We start from the raw sequence: 21,808 nt of genomic DNA, 5'->3' as shown, positions 1-21,808 counted from the left end.
ACACATTTCTGTTCTAGCACACTATTTTTAATTTTTTTTGCACATTATTTGTGTCAACACTAAGATTTTTTTATTTTCCTCATAGTTGATGTGAAAAGCAGTATGTGTCACACGGTATCAAAATTATTTCGTCTTGGGCGTTAACACTTGAATCCCTCATTACGCTCAGGATTCTACTTTAGAATCCCTCACTAAGTTCGGCATTCTATTGTAGAATCCATCGCTTCATTCAGGATTCAATGTACCTACGCCCTTGATGGAAATATATAATTTTGATCCCTTGTAACACAAACTACTATAAATACCATTGTAACTTACTTCAGTCGTGCCGATCTGAAACTTTGCAAGTAACTGACTAATATAGTTAGATGACAATAGGTACAACCATTTGAGCTGATCAATCAATCTGACAAACAATCTAATTATTGAGCTAGGAGATGGATTAAGTAAAGTCGGCAATAAATAAGTGTGCTTATAAAAATTTGATTTTTAGCAGAAATTTATGTAGGTAATATCAGACTCATTGACAAAAAAAAATGGATGAAGACCTAATTCTACGCGAATTAGTTAAAAGTCTGGCGTTTGAAATAGAGGCTGTAAACCAAGATAATGTGTTAACGTGGACTACTACCAACGGCACCCCACTCAATGTTAAAGTGAGAGTGAGGAACAAAGATGAACCGAGACTGATCCAAAAAGGTGTGATACCTGTTCCAAGAATTGGCATTACCGCACCCGAAAAACTCAGACTTACTTCTAGCGATCAGACCATTCTGTCATTCAACGTTTATTTGGATGATGAATCAGAAAAAGGGCCAAAACGTCACAATGGTTTAAAACTGTTTAACATTGGTAAGAAAACATGACTCACTTTTTGTTTTGTTTTTAATTATCCTCCTTAAAGCATAATAATTGCATAAATTGATTATTCTTAGGTATGAGGCGTAGCGTTAGGTAGAAATATTTGCCATGATTTTCTAATTTACATGTAGTAAATACTAAACAGGTGTAAATAATTAATTACTTAGTATAATTTTCTATTTAATATTTATTTAGGAAACTGCCTAGGAACATATAGCGATGATGAAGGACCATATTTACCGAGTTCTTCCGAACAAAATGCCGTGGAAAGTGGCCGTTGCAGCAAATCGACCAGCGGCATCCTTAGAAAGAAGGTGTCGCCAGTTCTCAGCTCTATAAAAACAGTTCCTCACACTCAAAAAAGATTTTTTGGCAAATGCAAACCAGGTAAATTAATTATATTTTCACATAGGTACTTATGTACCAACGTACAAAAGACGTCCATAACATAATAATAAATTATAATATGACTTAGATAATTAAACATGCATGACTTTACTTATTTATGGAACGTACAAGTTTAACGATATGATTTAACTTACAGAGCCTCCAAAGGTCGTAGAGAGACAAATTGTCTAAGGTTGCTTAGGGACTTTTAAGTTCTTCTACCTTTTATTCCAGGAGGATGCCTTGATCCACCCTTTGATGAACCTAATTATGCTTATAGCCTCGCAAAAGCAGATCGTCAAGAAAACCTACAAGTCGAATGTAATAAGCTTGACGATAATAAAGATGCTTGTGAACAAGGTAACAATCACATTTTTTTCAACCCTTTTCAGGCGGCAACAATCTCTCAAGTTTTATAAAAAACTAAATTTGTTATTCAAAATTGTTACATTATTTATAAATTATAATTCACTTCAATACGATACATTTACTGTGAAAGTGTTATCTAAGTGGAACCTTAAATGGCAGTGCTGAGTTACGAATAGGCTACTTTCCTACTAATCAAATCGGCTTCTTTTTTAGAACTATCAAAACGATTTGCTAATATGGAATTTATATGAAACGAGTATAGTGACGTCACGGTCAACTCACTGACTTTTATATTTCTACCCTGTTTATTAAATAGAAATTGGGTTTAAAAATAACTGCTATCAATGTTTTTCTAATAATTATCTGGTGCTTTATTTCGTGCACAGTGTGAAATAATTTATTTTAAATAGGTAGAGGATACTTCCCTATTGAGTACTCGTATATGTGGTCAATATATGTACTATGCCTGGATAAGGGTTAAAACGGAAGTCAAATAAATGAATAAAAGTAGGAATATACCCATATTTTGCTCTAGGTGGATGCCTCGACCCACCTTTTAGTGAAGATAAATACCCCTACACTGTTTCAACAACGCATCAACCAGTGAAACTAGAATTGACACCGCAATCCACCAAGGACGAAAAACAAATACTCAGTAACAAATCTTCAGAAGAACGACATAAAACACTAGATAAGAAAACAATAAATGAAGAAGATGATTCGAAAAAACTTATGGATATTTATGCAACAACTCCGAGACAAAACTCACTGGAGGCAAAATATTCACATTCTATTATAACATATCCTACTGATGTGTCTTCTAATGAAACGCTATATGATCAAATTCCGCATAAAAAACTATCTATAAAAAGCAATGATGATGAAGCACAAAAGCAAAGTTATGATTATCCAGTATCATATTTCGTACCTCCAAAAGATGTTATGAGATATAAAGAGGAACAACGTAGGTATAGTAGGAGGCTTTCGTCTGTCACAATTGAAAAAAGCAGTAAAAAAAGTACAGCCCATGATAAGATAGATAAAATAAAAAGTATGGAACATGTTTATATTCCTCAGTATGTGACACCTTCAAAAGATGTACAGAGAGAGCAAATGAAATCTAATAATTCTGATGATGCTGCTTTTAAAAATTACTATAGTAAACAATGCGACATTGTGGGAACTGAACAAGAAAACACGAGTATTGTGGATATTCCACCATATGTTGCCACGAATTCCAAAAAAGTTGACAATTGTCAAAATTCTCTTGATAAAGAACCTGCATCAAAATATCTAAGGTCCACTGAAAGTAATCGTAACAAGAATGAAAATGAGCATCTTGTATCACAACAAATAGTATCACCAATCGACAATCAGAAATTATATTATGAAAAAACTAGAAACCCCGAAGTAAATATTGGTAAAGAAAATGTGAAGACAAAACCCAATGATGATAAGCCAATAGTCGAAAAAGCTGATATAGGAAGTAAAGATCCGTTAAAAGATACATTATTTCAGTCAGAAGTTGGTTACATTACTGGTACACAAACCGCAGACAGTCTCGATGCAAAAAAAGACGTGCTAGATATAAATTTGACAAAACAATCAACGCTTAAAACAGATAATTCTAAATTTCCAATTACACATAGTCCTATAAAAGCCGATAGCAAATTGAATTTTAATAGTAATAATAATGATGATATCTCTATAATTTCCCGAGTTGCCGAAGCAACAATACCTGTTTTAGCTGCAGCTACATTGGCTTTATCTAAAAAACAATCATTGCAATTTAATGATAAACTAAACACCGGTACAGATAGTTCGGTGACTGACAAAAACAAAGCTTCAATATCTAAAATGTGTTCAGAAGACTTTCTCATAAAGTCTACCGAACAAAAACTTGAGAATCATGAAAATGAACCAAAAAATGTATCACCGCAAAGTATTTCAAGTAGTGAAAATAATGAATTTGATGTATCTTCCGGACATAGTATAGATTTTAAGCAAGAACTTTCAAATAACGTGGAAACTCGTAACCCAGAAAACACGTTAGATCACGAAGAAAAACAAGAGTTATTAGCTGAGCGCATGAACTTTACAAGTACAAATAATATCATAGTTGGCGAAAATATTTCGAAAGATGATTATATTAAGTCAGACCCAGAATCAGAAAAAAGAAGAACTAGCACAATTCTTCAGAAAAAAACGTTATCGGCGAAACGTGACTTGGATATGGATTACGATGATATTAATAAAACAGCTCCACTTAAACGTAATACATTTACGGTTATTGCATCTGATACCTCAATACAAAAAAGCGAAGAGATTGAAGCAATACCAGAAAACATAACAGACATTCATTTTAAAACTACTCCGAATTTTACTAAAAATAACACAGTTATTATAGATATAAATAACAAAAAACTTGAAGGTGAGGTAACTTCAACCCCAAAAATCATCCAGCCAGGAACAGTAAAAGATTTACATTCAAAAGTCAGTGATGATAATAAAGCAACAGAGATAGATTCACGCACGAAAGAATTGGAAAGTGTATTCTATACTGATGTTGATGGAAGTTTATCACATACACACTCAGAAAATTTCACTAATATGAACCAAACTAGTAATCAAACTAAACCCAATACTACATCAACCGAAAACGAAATAAATACTGATTCATTACGTAACCGTTTACCACCATATGTTAGTGATATAGATACACACATTGTTGAAACTGTCCAAAGCCCGCTCAAAATAGAAAGTGAAAACAAGAATTTAAATAACAAGGAGATGGAATTGTTACATAAACCAGAACATATACAGGACTTCTATCTAATCAGTGAAAACGCAAAATCTTTAGACATAGGAACAAATGATATGGAAAGACCCAGCGAGTCCGTGAAAGATTCATTACAAAAAACTATACCCGATAATATACAAAATTTGCATGCAAAAGATTCTGTTAGTGATAAATCAGCTATAAATCAAGAAACAAATGTATTTTTATCCAAAAGAGAATCGGAAAAGATATTGAATACTGACTCTAACATATCTGTACCAAAAAATAACACGGATAATTTGCGTTCAAAAATGATGACCGATAGCAAATTCTTTGCCGATCCAACTATGGAAAATTTATCAGAAAATGCAAGAGATTTCTATCCCGAAATTAATTTTGATGATAATTCTGCATCATTTACTAAAAACCTCGAGCAACCCGAACTAATGGGTATGAAAGACATCAAATTGAAAAATGGGAATAAACTTAATAGCGATGATATGGATGCATCTCAGAAACTTCTAACAAATAATTTACATACTGAGAATGGTAAATATTTTCCCGTTGACTCTGCAAGGCTCTCGAATGGCAATGAAACGCACGTGTTTGTACCTGAACTTGTTCAAAATTTAAGTGATAAAAAAAAGCAGATGGATTTCGATTATGAAAAGCTGGAAAAGGTAAAACGTGATGACACAACTACAAATTTCGTACCAATAATAACATCAGAAAATGAAGAAAATGTGCAAAATCATACTACTGATGACGGGAGCCATACAAGATTTGGACAAATATATGATAAGAATAAGATTTTAAATACACACAGTAATGAAGAACCAAAGCAAACAAATCTTACTCAAAACGTACCAGAATTGTCAAACTTTGAAAATGAACTTTTTGAGACCCAAGAATTCGTGGAATACAATAATTACGGACTAGTAGATAATAAAGAAATTGTAACAAGAAGTAGCTTACCCTCTGGTGGATATTCAGGCTTATTAAGTGAGGTTTTAAGCAATATTTCAGAAGACAGAGAAGGAGAAGAGGGTATTAACGTAAAAAGACAATATTTAACTGAAGCTACTGGAAGACGTGAGGATTTTACAAAACTAGATATTGAAGCTTATCGTGATTACGAGACGATTGACAATGAATTTACAAGTATCTCTAAAGAATCAGAACCTAATAGCATGGTGTCAGAAATCGCTGTTGGCAGTAATCTTCCTCATAAAGCAAAGGACGGCAGTTATATTGCACTAATAAATAACTTTATCAAGAGTTCCGTATCAACATTAAAAGACATTGATTACGACATGCACAAGGAAACGAACCCGGGAACATTCAAAACTATACTAAAAATAAGTCAGTCTAATTCCATTGATAAGGACAACGCTCAGTTAAATACAACTACAGATGTAGATCAGTTAAACACAACTAATATGATTGACAAACCTAGTGAATACCAATCGTCTCAAATACCGGCCTCCAAACATGATTTAATCGGGTTGAACAAGGATAATATTAGAGCAAAACCTATTAGTCCTTACGGGCAGACCACACATTATCAACAAGTTCAACAACCCAATCTAACCAAATCACAAGAGCTACAAGAATCCAATATTGTTGCGACAGAATCATCTTTTTCCAGAAAAGGTACAAGTCCACTTTATGTAGATATGTCGTTTTATAGTTATATCAACGACAACAAACAAAGGGTTGTTCAAACACAAATCCCACTTACTGACAAACAAAAGCCTGATGACGGCACAGTTACTATAGTAAAAACATTAATACGACATGGAAATGAAATAAGAATACCTGTGGACAACGAAAATGATATCTCTTTGAACATTTTGGACAAAGACGTAAGAGTGGAGAAAAGGAACAGTATTATCGGATTGCCAACTCATCGTGAAAAACGTAAATATGTATATTGTTATATCTTATTTAGTTTATATAATGTCAGATAAACACGGTGTCGCTTTCAGTACGGATCAAATGAATCATAATATATAAATATTTAACGATAACTTCTTTATAGAAGGTACTATTTATCGAGATTCACGGGTTTTATAGTATGTTTGGCTGACCTAGTGGTAGGAGTGGCCTGCGCGCTTTTCGCCCTGTTACATATAGACGGTTGAACGTATGGAAAAATGTTTTGGACAAAACTTGTCGCAAATTAAATACCTACTCTACAGTTTTATCTAGAATAACTTCCAACACAGACACGTCATTTTCACATTATTAAATTATACAACGGGACTTATCGCGTATCTAAGTTTTAAGATTTACCTCCGACGTTTCGAGGACGGCGTGGTCCCCGTGGTCTCGGAGAAGACTGCTGAAGACTGACTGAGTCTTCTCCGAGACCACGGGGACAACGCCGTCCTCGAAACGTCGGAGGTAAATCTTAAAACTTAGATACGCGATTAAGTCCCGTTGTATAATTTAATAATGTGTAAAAATCGTGAAAGTTTAAATCAACGTCATTTTCAATCAGGCCAATTCGAGTTTTAGGTATTAAATCTGTTTCCAATAGATATGATACTGATCTGTCAGTTACAAAGTGGCATTTCTTCAACGAATAACGCCACTTTTGTCACTGACAGATTAGTTTCGTATTGGAAACTGAGGGCCTACCGCGAACCACGTTCGACGTGTTGCCTCCCTGTCACACTTACGGGCGAATTTACAAGAGCGACAGAGAGGCAATACGTCGAACGTGGTTCGCGGTAGGCCCTCTGATCTAAGATCTAATAACTAAAACTCGAATTGGCCTGTACGACTTTTAAGATAACTTCTAGCGCATCATATTGTAGACCGGTGTGTGTAGGTAAGTATACGAGTTTCTAGCTTATTATCTCTCATTAAGAGGTGAAAGTGGTGAAACCCTTTTTGTTGGGTAGATTTGACCTGTATAAAATGTTCTTACTGAACCGTGTTCATTTTGCTTTTGTAATTTGATTATTTCAAGAGATACCTCTTGATTATTTCAAGAGATACCTCTTGAAATAATCAAATGCAAATCAAGTCGAACTAACATAATTTTGTTCAAGGGATCAGAATCTACTTACTACATATATGTACTTGACTGAAAACTGTTCCGATGCCTGAAGCCAAATTTCGTTGCTTTCGCTGGAACCATTACTTTTCACTGAACGTACCTACTTATATTACCGGGAGGTCATATATTACATTATTGGCCTTCGTTTGATCCATACTAAACGCAATACCCTATATAAGTATAGTTACTATTAACAATCAACAATACATAGCAATTAAAAGTGTCATTAAGTACCGGAGAAAAAGTACATTGTTTACTTTTGCACAACCATTAATTTTGTCTGTAACAACTTTTAAGGAAAACTTTTTTACTTTCGAGTAGAAGAGGCATGCTTTAGATTATTGTAATTAAGTATGTTTAGCCCTTTATGTATATGTATATATTTTATATATTAATATTTCCCGTCGTAAGTTAAGTGATATTTATATCTATATCAAAAATACTTTGGATTGCTACTGTATCTTTAATACCTTATCATAAATTAAAATAAAATACCTAGTTTTTCATTACTCATAATTTTATCACTGCGATGTTTTTGTAAGTGGGTAAATAAATACTTTTCGCAGCTCAATAGTCATTCCTAATAATTCCACACCATTTCAGACGTTGTTGATCGCGCAAAAAAACACAAAGACTGTCTCAACAAAAATTTAGCTTTGATATATGAAAGCGAATTAATTCCTCTGCACGCTGCCATCAAAGACCTAACACAAGAAGTAAATACGCTAGCATCAAAACAAGAAATACTTCAAATGAGAATGCGAAATACTAAACGGACAAAGTCTTTGAGACTGATTCCCGTTGTTAAAAGATGTGGATGCAAGAGAATTTAGCGAAATTATGGTTACCTGGAGTAGTATGTATAATATGTTTTATACTTACGTTTACCTATACAAAAGCTTGTTCAAAGTATCAATATGTTATTGCAATGCCATACAGTACAATACCTACTATTATAACGTGATTTTACGATGATATCGGTCTGTCATTGGGCTCTATCTCATGAAATATTTAGTATTTAAGATTATATGGCTTATCCAACAACACCCCACACCATAGGGTTGAACAAAAAAAATGTCATCCCCATTTACGTGTAGGTATACAGGCAGGTTACCCAAAAATATGTTTTAGCACTTTTTTATTTTACCACTTTGTCGGCATGAATACCTAGATTTGATTTGATTTGGCCCTTTCATTTGATTAAGCCTTCATACAAAAATAATTTATTTACGTGCGTTTGACAAACAATAATAATCATTTATTTACAAACAAGATATGCATTTTATCTGTAGGACACGGCACATACCTGTTATGAGTGGTGTTGTTATTTATTTTATCTACACACATGTCATTAATAATGCTCTATAATGCGTTCAGAAACCGTAGGAAATGACCAGCTTTATTACAACCAATTTTACTATGAGAACTTTCTTATCTGTGGTATATAGTAGGAAAATCTGTACTGAGGGCCTACCGCGAACCACGTTCGACGTGTTGGCTCTCTGTCGCACTTGTAAATCCGTACGTAAGTGTGACAGGGAGACAACACGTCGAACGTAGTTCGCGGTAGGCCCTCTGTAATGTTATAACGTTATAAATTTGTATCGTTAATGAGTTTCAATTTGGAACAGCAGTCAAAACTCAAGTGGGTCTCTATTCTAGTACCTATTCATGGATATTAACCCTTTAACCGCCAGAGTCTGATATATAAGACATTACAGATCCAGCTCATTTCGCCACAGTCTGATAAATAAGACAAAGATCTGATTTGGTTTTTACAGTACATTTATAACTCCCGTAACTATGCCAACCTTACTCTGCGTGGTATAATTACTGTCGGTGGCGACACGAGCACCCTCGATCAAAAATTGCTGGCGGTTAAAAGGTTAAAACAGTTATCGATACGAAACGTCAATTTAGTATGTTTTTTAATATAAACCCCACGATATTTGATCTCGAGTGACATCAGAATAGGGCATAGGGACTTTATTCTTTTATTTGGAATTTAAAAAAAACTATGGATGCGTGACATGCGTGAAAAAAGTTTTTATTTACCGCCATTTGACGTACAGTTTATCTTTTAATTAGTTTTAAGTATGTGTTTAGATAAAGTAGTGTATGTAACTGTGACTGTACATAATTAGGCATTAAAACACTCGTGTGATCCTATTAAGAAACTCACTAACGTTCGTTTTTTAAACCCACACTCGGATTTTAATGCCTCTCATTATGTAGCAGTCACATAAACTACAATTTTTTTTAAATATTTATTTATTTGCCCTATAAAAATAGCTATATATGTAGTGCCAGGAAATGCCACAGCACTCGGATACATAGCAGAATGTGCAAGTCGCAAAATGAGCACTAGTGCAAATCGCAGAAGGTGCAGGTAGTAAAACGTGCAGATCGTAAAATGAGCAGGTCGCGAAATGTGAAAATCGTACAAAGTGCAGGTCGCGAAATGTGCAAATCGTAAGAAGTGCAGGTCGCATAATGTGCAAATCGTAAAAAGTGCAGGTCGCCATATGTGCAAATCGTAAAAAGTGCAGGTCGCGAAAGGTGCATATCGTAATGTCGTTTGCTTTGTGTGTCGTCCCTAGTTTAACTGCATGGTACAAAGTCCAACGGGCATACTTCAAAGCACTGCCTCATAAATTATTTGCTCATATAACAAGGTCACGATAAGGTATCAAAATAATAAAAAAGATACCAGGTTTGTTTCAAAATATTTTAACATTCAGTAATCAACAGAAGCCCTATTGGCAACGATTACGCTTTTTGGACCTGTAGAATCTGAGCGCTATTTCAAAATCTACACATTTTGCGACCTGCTCATTATGCGATCTACTTGCACATTTTGCGATCTGCTCATTATGAGATCTGCACATTTTGCGATCTGCTTATTATGAGATCTGCACATTTTGCGATCTGCTCATTATGAGATCTGCACATTTTGCGATCTTCTCATTATGAGATTTGCACATTTTGCGATTTGCTCATTTTACGTAGCCTGCTCATTTTGCGACTTGTACATTATGCTATGTATCCGCCTTGTCGTTTCGAAAGGTTACTTTACTACTTACTTACTTACCTTTCGAAAGTCAGACCTACGTGGTGGAATATCTCCTTTATATTAACAACAAACAATAGAAATTAACAGCATGTCATGCTTTTTAGTTATTGTCACTGATAACGTGACTCGTTGTTTTAACCCCGCGCTGATTACTGCCTTCCAATGTTTCGTTTAGTTCAAACGTGTCGCGAAACCCGACCGAAATACACGCCAACTGTTTATCTAGTCTAGTGGTATCTTGTCAGCAACAAATTTCATTCAGTATTGCTGGTATACGATACCAATATGATTCCAAATAGATTTTAGCGGTGCAAAATACAACCCACTTTTTGTTGTTGGCTACTATAATAATATAATTAAACGATAATATTTTTTTTCCTAATGAGTCAAATAAGTATAGTTTTAAAATGGAGGTTAATCTAAAAACTGTTTCGAATAGTGTCGATAGCAGTGAAAAATATGCAGCAGATTTGGAACAAGCCCTTTCAGTGGCAGGTACGTGATTACTGATTAATTACTTAAAATTAATTGAAATATAATTAATTAATAATTACAATTTTTACAGCATCCTTCCGAAAACTGTTTTTACAAATGGTCTCTACAAATCACTTGTATCGTAATGTTACGATACAAGTCCGAAAAGTAGGTAATTCGCAACGAATGGGGATAAATTGTTTTAAATCGACACGAGTTGCGAATTTCCTTTTAATAATTTCCGTTGCGAATAATTTCGTTTTACAGTACATATATGGCCCTTTAAATTTTTGATATAGGCACGTATTGTCCTTAATCCCACCCTAGGGCGGTAAAGTAGCATCCTGTAGCACCATATGTACCTACCTAATGCAAATTTTATTTGACTATATTCATGTATGTGACGCTATTCATTTAGGATTTTGTTAAAAGGGCAGATTTTAAAAATGGTTTTCAACTAAAGGCGCACTCACATCATAATATCAGCAAAGAGAATAGTGTATAGAGGCAAAGAGGGTTATTGTCACAGTACCTATGTTTTGTAGTCACAGTAAATTTACTGCCATCTCGACACAGGATTACCTAAAACTAAAAATTAAAATGAATAAAAATATCGAAATATATAGGTAAAGTGTGTCAAAGGTCTGTTTGACTTCAAACATAGACAGAGAGAATCATACTATCTTTGTCTAACACTAGTACTAGCACCCAAAAGAAAAGGATGAGTATAGTTTTTTTTGTTCCTATTTACTGACAAGATTTGGTTGACCCCGTATATATGTGATAACCTATGGATAAATGTTTTTTTTTTAATTTATTAGGTATTATTTTTAGAACACCATATGACTGAACCATGTTCTTTCACTGATATGTGTTAAAATTGTGAAATATGTGTCGGTATCGCCATCTACCAGAGTATAGGCTAAAGATGTGGCGCCATCAGTTCGAGCATAATTTTGTCTCGACTTTCCGAAGCTCGTTTTTAGGGTTCCGTAGCCAAATGGCAAAAAACGGAACCCTTATAGATTCGTCATGTCTGTCTGTCTGTCCGTCTGTCTGTCCGTCCGTATGTCACAGCCACTTTTCTCCGAAACTATAAGAACTATACTGTTGAAATTTGGTAAGTAGATGTATTCTGTGAACCGCATTAAGATTTTCACACAAAAATAGAAAAAAAACAATACATTTTTGGGGTTCCCCATACTTCGAACTGAAACTCAAAAATTTTTTTTTCATCAAACCCATACGTGTGGGGTATAGGATAGGGGATAGGTCTTCAAAAATGATATTGAGGTTTCTAATATCATTTTTTTCTAAACTGAATAGTTTGCGCGAGAGACACTTCCAAAGTGGTAAAATGGGTGTCCCCCCCCCTGTAACTTCTAAAATAAGAGAATGATAAAACAAAAAAAAATATATGATGTACATTACCATGTAAACTTCCACCGAAAATTGGTTTGAACGAGATCTAGTAAGTAGTTTTTTTTATACGTCATAAATCGCCTAAATACGGAACCCTTCATGGGCGAGTCCGACTCGGACTTGGCCGCTTTTTTTACTTATACGGAGTCACATATACTAGGTATTTGATATCAATCATACTTATCTTATCTTATCACATCTCACTAGCATAGCTCGAACATAATTAAAAATAACAACGGTTGCACTCCGGGAGTGCCGATAGAAGTGAAAACTCACCTCACTATGTTACCGACGCCCGGTAATACGATACATACGTTTAGCGGAGGTATTCTATTTATTTATTATATATTATTATCATTCTCAAATAAGATCACACTTTTTCATTGACATGTTTATTTACATACTGCCATGACAACGTCAAATTATTTGAACATAGGTAGGTATTTAAATAGTCTTGAAAAGGAGTCCGCAACATAAATGTCAAATAACATTGAGTTTATTTCTTTATTGATATAAATGCCATTTAAATTATGAGTGGCCACCTTACGGGGCTTACGGTCACGTGATCGCCTTACGCCCCTTACGGTCACGTGATGGCCTTACGCTGTCTCGGGTTTATCATTTTCCCCACCTCAAAAAGTGCCCAGGGGGCCAATTTTTGAATTTCGATCGCTCGATTTCGTCACTCGAAAATCGGTGGAAAACGGCGAAATACTATTTTTTTAAATACGAGCGATTGAAATTTGGAATCTATTGGTATTGACCACTCGATTTCAATTCTATTCGTAGAATTTAAATGCCTAGTAATGGAGATTATTATTTAACGAAATACACGAAATCGTGTGGTCGAAATTCAAAAATCGGCCCCCAGCGCCGCTAAAGAAGGTTTCACTTCAAAAATAATTAAATTTTTGGGAATGTAAATAGACCAGAAATAGACAAAACCAAACCATCATACTATATAGTAATAGTAAGTACTTAAGTAATATTTATTAGCACAAGAAAAAAAAAACAAAACAAAACTTCATTTAGACGAACAGAACTATGCTAAAAGGTCCTCACACAGCTTGATGTCCCGAAGTGAATCCTAGGATTCCTAGGATACACAACGTGACGCTGATTTTCAGTGAGGCCTGGTAAAAACTAAAACTAGAACTAAAAGTAAATCTAATTAGGTGACAAAAATATCCAAGAAAACAACAACAAAGAAATCTAAAGAACAACATAAATTATATGGCTATTAATTATGCGGCGCCCGAGTATGTTGGGTGTGTGTGTGCGTGTGTGTATGTGTTTGTGAGTATGATGTCCCTACGTAAATGATATCCCTATCTATTATCTCAATGGTAGAATGAGTCAAGAGTTCGAGGTTTTGTTTATTTACATTCTTTCAGGGACCTAAGTAACCGAGCAAGGTGTATCATTAGAACTGTTGCAGGTGTGGGCTGGTACAACATCAAGTATTGCTTAGTGCTGGCCCTGTTCCTAATATCGGCTATAATCGAGACGATGGGATACGCGTACTTGCTACCTGCCGCTAAGTGCGACCTGGAGATGTCAGATGCACAACGGGGAATCATCGCCTCTCTACCGTACTTAGGTAAGCCCAAGGTAGTAATTCCCAAATCCGCAAAGAAACATGTTATTAAACCTTTTGTGTGTGTAGGTTACTAAAATTGTGACTTGAGATCACGGATCACGGACGTAGGTACGGTATAGAGATTAGAGCAAGGGACGCACGAAAGGTTCCGTCGTACATTACGCAAAAAACGGCAAAAAATCACGTTTGTTGTATGGGAACCCAAATTAAATATTTATTTTATTTTGTTTTTAGTATTTGTTGTTATAGTGGCAACAGAAATACATTATCTGTGAAAATTTCAGCTGTCTAGCTATCACGGTTCATGATTTAACAACAAGAATCACTCTATCGATAGGTGAAAACCACGGTAAATTCCGTTGAGTAGGTAGGTAGTTTTTTAATTTATCGCGAACATACATACCTACACATCACAAACAAACAGACAGACGCGGCAGGGGCTTTGTTTTATTAAGATGTAGTGATGGTGCAAGAACAAAACAAGATAGGTAATAATAACAGGGCAGGAGTGCGGTAATCCAAACGTAATGATAACTTTTATGTGCCTACGCCTAATGCAATAAAACAGTATGATTATAACTATTATAAGATTACGACTTATATACGAGTAACTAGATACTATTACAGTAAATAATTAACATGAGTAAGTAGGCACTTACTTATTTAATTAAATTGGAACAAAACTTTATAATTTGGTTTTGTTCTCATGATGTCCATGAGGAATCGAGGGAACTTTGGATTTTAAAGGGAGTATAGGGGTCGGTGGTTCGGAGTTGAGAGGTTTGGTGTTAGGAGTTGAGGGGTCTGGCGTTAGGAGTTACAAGGTCTGGGGTTGAAAGGGGCGGGGAATAGGGAGTGAGGGGTTGGAGGTTGAGGGATTAGGTCTGTGGTGGAGCGTAGGATGGAATTAGTGACAGGAGTGGTTACTCAGATGAACTACTTAGAGGAAAATCCTGAATATTCAGTATTACTTAAATAGACATGGAAAAATAAAAACTTTTTACAAATAAGTACATCGACTTCAGAGGACAAGGACTTCAGAAGGTTAAAATAAAATATTATTCTATCTTTTAAGTATAGGTAAGTATGCGTTACCAACTGATATTTATAGTCGGTGCCAACCATTTTCTGGGTAGTGGTAAACCCGCCGCTACCTGAATCAAAAAGATCCTTTAAGGAAGGAAAATTAACTTTATGGCCAGTGTTCTAATGCCCAAGAGAAAAAATACTAGACAAAGGAATATCTTGCACAGGGCCAAGGGCACTGGCTGCACTATTTATTCATCGAACAATAACGAGATTAAGCAATAGGTACCTTTTAATAAGTCTTTATCCATATCGGTTTCCTTTACAATGAAGCTGTAATTAAAGATTTAACAAATTTAGCTTCGATTTGCAGCGATTATCGTGACTTCATTCCCTTGGGGCTACCTCGTGGACATGCGAGGCCGTAAGACCGTGGTCATCTACAGCTCCTTTCTTTGCGGAGCCTTCGGAGTACTCTCGGCCTTCATGCCCGAGCTCATCAGCTTTACCACATGCAAGTTCCTCGCATCAGTATGGTACGTATGTACTTATTAATTGGATAAAATATCGTAGAGCATAAAATGTATGAATGCACGTGTAGTCTCCAAAACAAAAGTTTTAAGTACTTAAAAATTGCAATAGCAATTGCTGATATAGATTAGTAGAGTTTGACTTGTAATTATAAATACTTAATAATAAGTAGGCCATCTGCTTATTATCTACGTACGGACGTCTGCCTGTAGCATCATTCTATATGTGTAACATGGGTATTAACGTCGTACTATTCTTAAGGCCTACCTACCTACGGAAACCTACGGAGGTTCGGGTTCTTCTCTTACTCTCACTGAGCGTAAGCGGGAGCGAGATGGATGTGCGTCTCAGGGCTCGCGGATATCATGTTTATCAATTTAAATAAAAGCTTTTAATAAAACCCATCATAATAGACAAATCACGCTAAGAAGTTTTTAAAGTTTACTCAATTATTCCAGTATGGCATGTCCGGCAGCAGCACCATATACTTTCATCGGCGAGATTCTTCCCCAGAAACATAGGGACTTGGCTCTCTCCATCACGAATGCTATGCAGACCCTAGGATCCGCTTTAGTACCTTGTAAGTAAAATATGCTAGTGGAAGTGATTGATGCCTATCATCGACCTTCAAGTTTGTATGAAAATTCAATTACAGCAGTCCTCTCGACTGCGCCCGAAACTTATTTTAAGGAACATAACGACAATATTTCATTGCATGTTTGAGAAAATAAAGTAATATTATTTAGCTGCATGTACCATTGACAATGTTATTTTATGTATTTATTCAATAGCGACATATATACAATTATGATATTAGAGTCAGACCAAGAAAAGTCTGCAGCGGATTTGATAGCCCACGCAGTGCACGTGTCATTTTAAAAGTCAAACTTCTATGAAATTATGACGTATAAATAACACTTGCACTGCGTGGGCTATCAAAATCGCTGCAGACTTTTCTTGGTCTAACTCTATCCTATAACGCCTATTACGTATCAATTTATTTATGTGAAACCGGTTGCACTTGCATTCCATTGGATCAAACCAGTAATTAAGTAACTATTTTATATGATTCTACGGCATCTAGAAGTAAGTACCTACGCGAATATTTTTACTTGCAGTACTAGCCTGGGGCATCATTCCGCTGCCCTTCAGAGTTGAGTTTGGCGTGTACACATTTCGCTCGTGGCGAGTTCTGGTTATCGTGTATTCGTCATTCTTCATCATAGCCGCTTTCTTAATGACGTTCGGCCCCGAGAGCCCCAAGTATTTGGTTTCACAAGGGAGATATGACGAGGCTCTGGCAGTCCTAGAGACAATGTACGCTGCGAATAAAGGAAAGTCGAAGACGGAATTTCCGGTAAGTTGTGACTGTTGTGAGTACAAGTGTTAGATATTTAGTCATTATAAAAAAGAAAAAGTTTAGATACAGGACGCGATAAAATGAATAATTTCAGATCAAGATGCTTAAAGTTGTCGAAGACTCTAAGAAAGAAAAGGTCGGTTTCTTCACCTCACTTAAGGTTCAGTCCTTGCCTCTAATGAGACCACCATACGCAAAATGGATGGCTCTAAATGGCTTCCTACTGTTCGGAGTGTTTTCTACGTAAGTAGATATTATTTTTATAATTATATATATTCTACCCATCGTGCTAAACTTTACATGATAAGATCCGACGCCACACCTTTGAACCTCAATGATGCGAGTCGTGTGCGTTCTCAACCGCTGCTAATATAAGCTCTTACTTGTACATAGATACTTATTTGTAATATACATTCTAGATATATACAACTGTTAGACATTTATACAAACTATTATAATAATTTGAATAACATCTTACACGATCCTCTGTCATTATATTATGATTTCGAAACAGTTGTTAACCTTTTCGACGCCGTGTCAAACACAAAAGCTGGCCGCGTAGCCAACGTGCCAATCGCTAACGCTCCGTAGCGATCGAAACGCAACTGTCACTGTCGCACGAATATGGAAGAGTGATAGAGAGACACAAAGCGATTCGATGGCGAAGCGATAGCGATTGTCACTTTGGCTAGGCCACCTGTCACGCTGACGCCACGTCACCGAAGTGTCAAAACTGAAATTGAACTTTATGCATATGCACGTAGGTCTATGTTGCTCTGTGGTCTGTGACCGATTAATCGGTCCTTGGCGTTGAACCTACGGTGCGGATATATCGGTCATAGGCGTCCAAAAGGTTAGTTGTTACTTAATTTTAACATTTTGAACAATACATTTTCAGTTTAAACGGTCTCTACATGTGGATTCCGGATATCCTGAACAGGGTGCTCAGTCAGGGTCGCGACGGAGTCACAGCCTGTGAAGTTATCGCCCAAAGACTTAATGAGGTAAGTAAATGAACGTTAAAGTGAATCATAGTTGCTAAAACATGAGAAAATTGTGTGAAAGATCGTACAAAAACGTAATACTTTTGGTCCTTGCATTCTATCCAGGGTTGTATCGTACGTACGGATAGCAAGAGGCTGGAGTAGCAATGGCACGAGCTTAGTCAATAATCACAGAGCCAAGATGACAAAAAAAATATATATATAGTATCTGAAAGTACTATGTACTTTCTCTCTCTCTCGCCCTAAGATCGGTATTGCCCTCGGGTCCGGAACAGATTTCCATGAGGCACGATCAGTAGCATCCCTAGACTTATATAGATCGGGATATGAACCGTGATTACCTTAATCTATCTAAGTCTAGTGAAACCTAGTCTAGAGTGAAGTCTAGTGGTCTACCTATACATATATGTCTAGTGAAACTAACCGTGAATGGCGTGAATCATTCAAAACAGTAGCATCCCGTTCCACACTTGCAAAGTGGTTATTAAGGCCAAGTGTAGGTAAGGTAATGAACCCTCGTGGAAGTCAGCTGCCGCTCCGTTGGTGGACAGCTGACTTATTTAAATGCACCAAGTCTTTATTTCATTTGCACCATGTAAATTCACTCTTCCGTCCGCTTGGTGAGTAAATCGACTGCTCAAGTAATTAATTACTACAGTGAAACCTGGATAAGTGAGAAACCTCTATAGCTGGGACTCATGGTGCGGTCCCGACACTTTAGCACTGAATTACCTCTGTTAGTGAGATAAAACGAACCTCTATAACTGGGATTAGCTGTTGTGATTTTATACTCACATGTACCTCTATAATTGAGACAGAGAGTGTATTTTACCTCTTTTACTGAGACTATATTTATAAGATTACATTTTCCTAATTGTTTTTTTAGAATTGTATAGGAATTAACCTCTGTATCTGAGATAACGTCAATCTATGACCTCTCTAACTTGGACTTTATTGATCAATATCCGTATTCTTACTAACTCTTAGTCTATGCACAAATTCCGCATTTGCTTAATTGTGTCTAAACGACTTCAAGTTTCATTTAGTTACTTTATGTAGTTAAAACTATCGAAACAAAAGATGAAATTTTGATAAGTAACACGAATAAACAGATTTTCATTTAATACAATTCTAAGACGCAATGAAGTCCGTATCAAATTTAATTGAAAAAATCTATCCTTTGGAGAATCATTCAAAATAAATTCAAAGAAATATTTAAACAGACTTAAAAAAATATTTAGGGACAAGGATTATTTTACCTTATTTATTTTTAATGATAATTACAAAATACCTTGTTAACCACCTCTATAACTGAAATATGTCCTCTATTAATGGGACCTTCTGTAAATGAGACAGACATTTATTTGTACCTGGCTAACTGAGAGCCTGGGTAAGTGAAATACCTCTTTAAATGAAACAAATCTGCTCGTCCCTTGAAGTCTCACTTATCCAGGTTTCACTGTATTAGGTATAGTTTGTAGCTTTCTAGTAGAGCCCGAAGGCTTATCTATTGTCTATTGTTCAGTAAAACCGCACGTGCTACTTACCTGCAAAAAAGGGTCCTAATTATTCTATTTGGCACCTGAGCGCGGGCTAGTCCAACGCTCAAAAAACCAGTGTAGGTGCGCTCTCCGATAACGCGCCTTTGTTACGCATCTCGATGACACATTTTAGACTGGTTCTGTAGCGTTCGAATGGCCGGCACTCAGTAACCGAAGTACCGATTTTTTATGCAGGTGGTTGTGGCACGTGGCACGAGCGGTTTTACTTAACAATAGACAATAGGATTAGCCTCTTCGGGCTCTATTAGAAAGCTACAAACTATATAAAGGTACTATACTTGGTCAATCAGATCTTGACAGTAGAAAAAGGCGGCAAATTTGAAAAATGTAGGCGCGAAGGGATATCGTCCCATAGAAAATTTGAATTTCGCGCCTTTTTTTACTGACAAGATTTAGTTGACCAGCTATACTTATTGTATTTTATAGCTTCACTTCTAATAATGAATCGTTATAATCGTTCTATTATAATATTTACCCTTAACATTTCAATGCCAAACACTGATTTCCTTTACAGACTCATGAAGAAGCAGTTTGTGACGACAGCATAGACCAACTTACATTCTTTGTAAATTCAATAGCCAGCCTCTCTTGTGCCGTCATAGCTTTACTTGTCAGTTGCACGCTTAAGATCATTGGCAAGAAAGTGCTTCTAGTACTAATCTACTTCATTATGGGCTCTTTCTGCATATCCGTCAACTTTATTAGAACGAGTATGGTGTTCGCGGTCTTGCTGTCAGCTATGCAGATTGTAGCTGTTGCTGTTGGGCCAGTCAATGCCTATGCGGTGGAAATATTTCCTACTCATTTGAGGTAATCTTAATTAAGTCTGTTAAATAAGTTTCTAAGCTAGGTATCTAATAAGTGCAGTTAGAACATAAATTTATGAGAGCTCCTGACTAAAAAAAAAACTATTTTTTGGAAGTTAATAACTACCAACATAGGTATATGTAGAGTAGACAGGATACCAACGAGCTCAACCTTCACAGGATTGGCTCCAACCCAACGCACCAAACATTCACTGCCGTTGATATATGATGCGTGCTGAGAAAGGGGCGGCTATTTAGTACTTTTTACTACCAGGGCCTGGGGCCTAGGGCAGCCAAGACTGCAAATCCGCCACTGCTTTGAATAAGTCTTCCGTCTGTACCAAAGCTTGTACCAAGTTTGTATAATATAATTTTATAGGTAGTTATAAAAAATCGCTATGGGAAAAATTTCTATGGGACGATTAGGTACCCTTCGCGCCTACATTTTTTAAATTTGCCGCTTTTTTCTACTGACGGAAATGGCTTGCCAGACTATATATAGGTACGTATAAAATTAAATAAATGTTTCAGGGGTATGGCGGTGAGCCTGGCGATCATGCTGGGCCGAATCGGGTCAGTGGTCGGTACAAACCTCGCGGGGCTCCTCATAAATGCCTCATGCGAATCCACCTTCTACTTTTTTGGTGGATTGTTGTTGGGTAAGTACCTAGGTAGAATTGGGCCATGGTAATGAGTGTGGAAATGCCACTTTAAACGTGAAATTCCTATGAAAATCGGATGACACTCCCCACTTTATCACTTCAAAGGCAATAACACGTTTGATAGCGTTTTTATAGCACAGCATTAAACGTAAAGTAGGCAAAACTTACCTACTAAGTATTAAATTAGTAATTAGAATTACCTAGGGTAGGTCTACGCGAAGCTTCGAGGTTCATGTACTTTCACGATAATCTATTTATTTTCAGTTTGCGGCTTCATGGCATTCCTGTTACCGAGAGCACAAAGTAAAATATGTTGCTTCTAAAGAGTATGGTTCTAATGACTGTTATTGATGATTATGGTAGATAATGGCTGTTAATTGAGTTGAGACCAGAATACAGATAAGGTAAACGTAGGTACTAGTGCTCGACATGCTAGTGCCCAATAGAGGACACCTTGCTGTCACCTCTATTGACAGTAACTTAAGTTTCAAGATGGCATGTACTGGGACCGCGTCGAGCATCAGTACGTTTACCTTAGTATTATTTTATGTTTTAAGTTAAATACTTATGCGATGAATAAATAAATAAATGTCGAAAGAATTATGTTGACAAGTGTTTTATTTTAGGGCTTATTACACTTCTCCTGTAGGCTATAGCTAGGGTTGCCATACGTCCCGTATATACGGGACTGTCACCGTATTTAAGTATCACGTCCCGTATTTTTACTGGTCCCGTTTTTGTCCCGTATTTTGTCGACCGGTCTGGCCTAGTGGGGAGTGACCCTGCCTATGAAGAGTATGAAACCGATGGTCCCGGGTTCGAATC

The 21,808-nt window shown here is 36.3% G+C and overlaps 3 protein-coding genes across 4 annotated transcripts in view; all 3 read left to right on the top strand.

Moving 5' to 3' along the window:
- LOC134648429 (uncharacterized) overlaps positions 1-21,808 on the top strand; it is a 132,915-nt gene that overhangs the window by 2,472 nt on the left and 108,635 nt on the right. The gene's annotated exons all lie outside the window — the stretch shown is intronic.
- On the top strand, positions 514-8,311 carry LOC134648333 (uncharacterized). The gene is made up of 6 exons (XM_063502881.1): positions 514-852; positions 1,057-1,248; positions 1,483-1,608; positions 2,153-3,103; positions 3,485-6,316; positions 8,067-8,311. Exons 1-6 carry the CDS (start codon positions 537-539, stop codon positions 8,294-8,296), a joined length of 4,647 nt encoding a protein of 1,548 aa, XP_063358951.1. The 5' UTR covers positions 514-536; the 3' UTR covers positions 8,297-8,311.
- On the top strand, positions 10,886-21,336 carry LOC134649370 (synaptic vesicle glycoprotein 2A-like). Of its 2 annotated transcripts, none has more exons than XM_063504094.1 (10): positions 10,886-11,031; positions 13,871-14,032; positions 15,432-15,594; positions 16,048-16,169; positions 16,708-16,946; positions 17,044-17,192; positions 17,848-17,953; positions 20,030-20,325; positions 20,853-20,980; positions 21,248-21,336. In XM_063504094.1, the coding sequence occupies exons 1-10, from the start codon at positions 10,944-10,946 to the stop codon at positions 21,304-21,306; spliced, it is 1,512 nt and encodes a 503-aa protein (XP_063360164.1). In that variant the 5' UTR covers positions 10,886-10,943; the 3' UTR covers positions 21,307-21,336. The 2 variants fall into 2 exon arrangements, with proteins under 2 accessions (XP_063360164.1, XP_063360173.1); XM_063504103.1 differs by having other exon boundaries at positions 16,708-16,959; positions 17,060-17,192; positions 21,248-21,330.

This window comes from Cydia amplana, chromosome 1, assembly GCF_948474715.1.
Source record: "Cydia amplana chromosome 1, ilCydAmpl1.1, whole genome shotgun sequence".
NCBI lineage: Eukaryota > Metazoa > Arthropoda > Insecta > Lepidoptera > Tortricidae > Cydia > Cydia amplana.
Note: the sequence above shows the minus strand (reverse complement) of the source record. Positions and strands in the feature narration are given on the sequence as shown.

Coding starts and splice junctions, on each gene's coding strand:
- LOC134648333 (XM_063502881.1), top strand. CDS start 537: ATGGATGAAGACCTAATTCTACGCGAATTAGTTAAAAGTCTGGCGTTT. Junction 3,104..3,484: donor CGAAAAAGCTGATATAGGAA/GTAAAGATCCGT, acceptor AAATGTGTTCAG/AAGACTTTCTCATAAAGTCT. Junction 6,317..8,066: donor GCCAACTCATCGTGAAAAAC/GTAAATATGTAT, acceptor ACACCATTTCAG/ACGTTGTTGATCGCGCAAAA.
- LOC134649370 (XM_063504094.1), top strand. CDS start 10,944: ATGGAGGTTAATCTAAAAACTGTTTCGAATAGTGTCGATAGCAGTGAA. Junction 11,032..13,870: donor ACAAGCCCTTTCAGTGGCAG/GTACGTGATTAC, acceptor GAACTGTTGCAG/GTGTGGGCTGGTACAACATC. Junction 20,326..20,852: donor ATATTTCCTACTCATTTGAG/GTAATCTTAATT, acceptor TAAATGTTTCAG/GGGTATGGCGGTGAGCCTGG.